Raw genomic sequence first — 4482 nt, 5'->3', positions numbered from 1 at the left:
AGGAGGACATCCGGGCGACTGAGAGGCAGTTTACCATCGACTGCTGGCAGGAGGAATGGGATGCCGACGCACTGCAACAGGATGCTAGCCGGCACACGCGGTGGACGCACCGTGTCATCCCATCGGTCGGTGACTGGCAGTCTAGGAAATATGGAGACATGACTTTTCATTTGGCGCAGGTTCTGTCCGGACACGGATTTTTCCGTAACTACCTGTGCCATAATGGATTCACGTCGTCCCCAGACTGCCAGTTGTGCGTCGGCGTCCCAGAAACGGCGGAGCACGCGTTCTTCGAGTGTCCACGATTCGCTGCGGTACGTCAGGAGCTACTAGGCGAGGGGGGTCCAGACCCTGTCTGTCCTGACACCCTCCAGCGGCATTTGCTGCGCGATGCCGAGAGCTGGAGCCGTATATGCGAAGCTGCTAAGCAGATAACGGCCCAGCTGCAGCGAGCGTGGGACGAGGAGCGGGCAGCACTGGCGGTTCACGTCATCGAGCACCATACCGACGACGTGATTCAGTTAGAGGCTCAACGCGCCGAGGTGCGACGGGCCCGAAACGTGAGACGAAACGCCAACCGGCGAGCAGCAACAGCACGTCGGCGGGAAGAACGTCGAGGTGGACTTCCCCCAACCCCACCGGCTTCACCACGCACCGCTCAGCGACGTGCAGCGCTTCGTGAACGGCAAGCGCGGTTTAGGGAGAGGAGGCGAAACCGTCGGCTCCTCGGAGTGTCCAGCCGGGCAAGAAGCGATGACGATGACGGCCGAGCAATCGCGGAACACGCTGACGGACCGTCTCGTGAGACATCGCAACAGGTGGAGGAGGCTGCAGCAGTAGTCGAAGACGGTGGTCTAAGCGCTGCTGAACAAGTGGCAGCGGTCGAGGCGGAAGTTGCCTCCCGCTAGATTCACAGCGCTGCAGTAGAAGCAGCGAAAGCTGAACCAGAAGACTCCGACTGGAGTACGATAGGAGTAAAAGAATTTTAATTTATTTGAATTTGAATAAAAGTGAAAGGTGCAAAAGCACGGTTGCAGATTGGCCAAATACGGCTCAGAACCCCCTTCAAAAAAACCCTCGCGGGTATACATTGTAGGGGTGGGTGAGGGATTCTATAAAATAAAGAAACCCGTTATAAAAAAAAAAAAAAAAAAAAAAAAAAAAGCCAGTTATCCCGGTTCATCGGGTAGCCGTCGAGTGAAGACATATGTAAACACGCTCCGACGAAGTTTGCAAAAAAAGTGTGTAAAACGGCCTCGGATCGCTCTGAAACCCTCAAAATCGTGCTTAGAACACCCAAATTACCTATAGATAGTGAAGTTAGGTCGAATTTCGGTGATTTTTTGCGTTTTCAAAAATTCGAGTTGTTGTGTGTACGTGGGCCCCCCCCCGGTAGCGCAAGAATTCCGGGTGTGGAAATTTGGGGCAAAAATTAGCGTTCTCGGCCCCGAAAACACTCAATTTTAGTGAAATTGGTGGTGCTGAAACGTTTTATTGTGTTTTCGAGACGATCCGAGCAGTGAAAAGTGTAAAAAAGTGTGTGTGTTTTTTCCCCATACATTTTGTATGGGGAACTTAGCATGCAAATATTTTAGTGAAATTTGCACGGATTTTGTCCGGATGTGGTTTGAAAGGTGCGCGTAGCGACGTTCTAAGCATTGTGCGAAAAAACGGACGAGAAATCGGCGGAAAAACGCAAAAATAAAAAGTGTCGGGGGTGCTTCCGCCGGAGCACGTGTTTTTCGTAAAAACGGAATGATTACAAAAACAAGAATAACTCCGTGAGTTTTGGCCCGAATTAAGTGCGGTTTTCACCGTTGTGCTTGTTTTAACGTGTACAATAAGATGCAATCAAAAAATCAGTGAAAATCACGAAAAAAAAATTTTGACGTTTTCGGTGACATTTGAGGGATACCCGTAAGGCAAATTTGGTCTGGGAAGCAGTTCCCGTACAGCAAAATTTGAATTTATCGTTAGTGCTCGAAAAACTGCTCGAACATTTAAAAGTGTGCGTAAAATTCAGCGAAGTGGTGTAGTGTCAGCGGGAGCTCGAATCTGCCCGAATCGAGGCGCTCGAAAAGTGCTCGATTTTTTTCGAAACTGCTCGAATTTTTCGAAAAATTCGGAGAAGCTGTAGGGTGGTAGAGGGTGACAAAACAAACACGGGAAAATTATTTTCCACCCTTTTCCCCTCCCCCCCACCCGGTGAAGTGCAAAGTTAAAATAAAAAAAAAAAAGTCCAAAAAGGGTGGAAGTCGGGGTCGAACCGTTTAGACGTATAAACGCACCGGGGAAATTCGGGACTGGTGCGGAATAATTCCCCACGCGCGAGACGCACCCTCCCGAAATTTACCCCACCCCCTCCCCCTCCCCCCCGACCACCAGGGGGGCATAAATTGGACCGTTTTCATCCTAAGCAGCGGAATTGAAGCGAAGATCGACATTATAGCAGAACACCAGCTAGGCGACGCAGCATCCCAGGGGTCTTTCCGACCCCCTGGGTCATCCGACCCCCGGGGTCTTTTCGACCCCCAGGGCTATTTAACCAAGCCATCGCGATCGTCAGTCAGTCGTGATGGAAGCAGCCGGGAGATCGACCCGCTCGGGTGCTAGGGCGACGTCGGTGGACTGCCGCACCAGCTTGGCTCCTAGCTCCAAGCTCTTTGCGGCCGAGCCACGTGTTGCGCTTCCTAGGCTAAGCGCCACAGGCGCTAGTAAGCCCATTGCGCAGCCAAAAGCTGCATCAGCGACACCGGCTCCGGAGCTCGAGTTGCTCAGAGCTACAATACAACGGCTCGAGGAGCAGAACTGTGCGATGAAGGAGCAAAACGCACAACTCCTGGAGCAGATAACTGGCATGTGCCAACTGCTGCAGGAGGAAAAGGAGGAGGCGAAGCGCCGTGAAGAAAAGCTGGAGGCGCAAATGGAGAAGCTAGCCGCCGCACATCAACGCGATCGAGATGTGCTCAACTCTCTGCTGGCGGCAAAGGTTGGCGGTGGACAACCGTCAGCTAGTCCACGTCAACCTCCAACTCCGTTGCCGCGCCGATCCTCTGCGCAGCCGCAGCAGCAGCAACAACAGCAGCAGCGGAACCAGCACGAGCAGGAGCAGCCCCGCGCGTCGACGTCGCGCGCAGTCATGCCGCCGCGTAGCGAGGCATTGACAGCCGTCCGCGGAGACGTCGTGCCGGAGTTGACCTACAGCGAGGTGGTACGTCGCAGGTACCGTGGCAAGGCTACCGGCAAGCCACGCTCCCAACAGCAGCCGCAACAGCAGCAGCAGCAGCGTCAGCCACAGCGACAGGCAGCCGTTACCGCGGAGTATCAACAGCAGCAGCAGCAACGTCAGCCACAGCGACAGGCGGTCGCTGGCTCGCAGCAGCAACAACAGGAGCAACAGCGTAAGCGAAAGCCGAGGCCTGACATCATCGAGGTGTCACCCAGCGAAGGCGAAACCTGGGACAGCATCGACGATAAGGTACGCAAAGCCATCCGCCACGACCCTGCCTACTGTGGCATGAAAGGGCATATCAAGCAGGGTCGCCGAACCCATGCGAGGCTGCTACGCATGGAACTAAGCAAGACGGCAAATGCCCCACTTATGCTAGATAGCGTCCGCAAGATTATCGGTGATGCAGGCGTAAGTCGGCTTGTCACCGAAATGGGTGAACTGATCGTGGTAGACATCGATCCCCTCGCTGCAGAGGAGGACGTCATTGCTGCCCTCGATGAGAAGATTGGCGCAAGTGCTGGAGTAGTCTCCACCAGCATTTGGGAACTTCCGGATGGAGCGAAGCGTGCACGCATCCGGCTACCAGCGAAGTCGGCTCGTCAGTTGGAAGGAGCAAAGCTGTTCCTGTGCGACTGCGTCAGCAAGGTACGTGCAGCCCCACCAACTCCTCCAGAGCGACAGCGTTGTTTCCGCTGTCTGGAGATGGGCCACATTGCCTCGAACTGCCGATCCGCTGCAGATCGGCAGAATTTGTGCATCCGTTGTGGACTAGACGGACACAAAGCACGAACCTGCCAAAATGAGGCGAAGTGTGCACTGTGTGGTGGCGCTCACCACATAGGCCACAGCGAATGTGCTCGTTCGGCTCTGCGATGTTCCCGGCCCTGAAAGTTTTGCAGGCGAATCTGGGCCATGGCCGTGTTGCCCAGAACCTGGTGCTGCAAGCTGCCAGAGAGGAGAAAGCAGACGTGCTCATCCTCTCTGATGTTTTGCGCCCACCAGAAAATAACGGCCGGTGGGCATTCAGCAGCTGCAGGACGGTAGCGGTGGTGGCTGTCGGTGAGCTACCAATTCAGCGCGTGTGGTGCAGCGAAGCTCGAGGGCTGGTAGCAGCGCAGATTGGCGGAGTGACCTTCGTAAGCTGCTACGCTCCACCAAGCCTCAACCTCGCCGAATTCGAGCGCTTCTCTGAAGCCATAGAACTCGAAGCCTTCTCCCACCCTCAAGTCGTCGTCGCCGGCGATTTTAAC

General features: G+C 54.7%; 1 protein-coding gene across 1 annotated transcript; it reads left to right on the top strand.

Annotated features, from left to right (window-relative positions):
- Window positions 1–843: 843 nt before the first annotated feature.
- LOC133391846 (mushroom body large-type Kenyon cell-specific protein 1-like) lies at window positions 844–4137 on the top strand. The gene has a single exon (XM_061648316.1). It carries the CDS (start codon window positions 2576–2578, stop codon window positions 4118–4120), a length of 1545 nt encoding a protein of 514 aa, XP_061504300.1. The 5' UTR covers window positions 844–2575; the 3' UTR covers window positions 4121–4137.
- Window positions 4138–4482: the final 345 nt, after the last annotated feature.

Source organism: Anopheles gambiae, chromosome X, assembly GCF_943734735.2.
Source record: "Anopheles gambiae chromosome X, idAnoGambNW_F1_1, whole genome shotgun sequence".
Lineage (NCBI taxonomy): Eukaryota > Metazoa > Arthropoda > Insecta > Diptera > Culicidae > Anopheles > Anopheles gambiae.
This window is presented reverse-complemented; position numbering and strand designations above follow the sequence as displayed.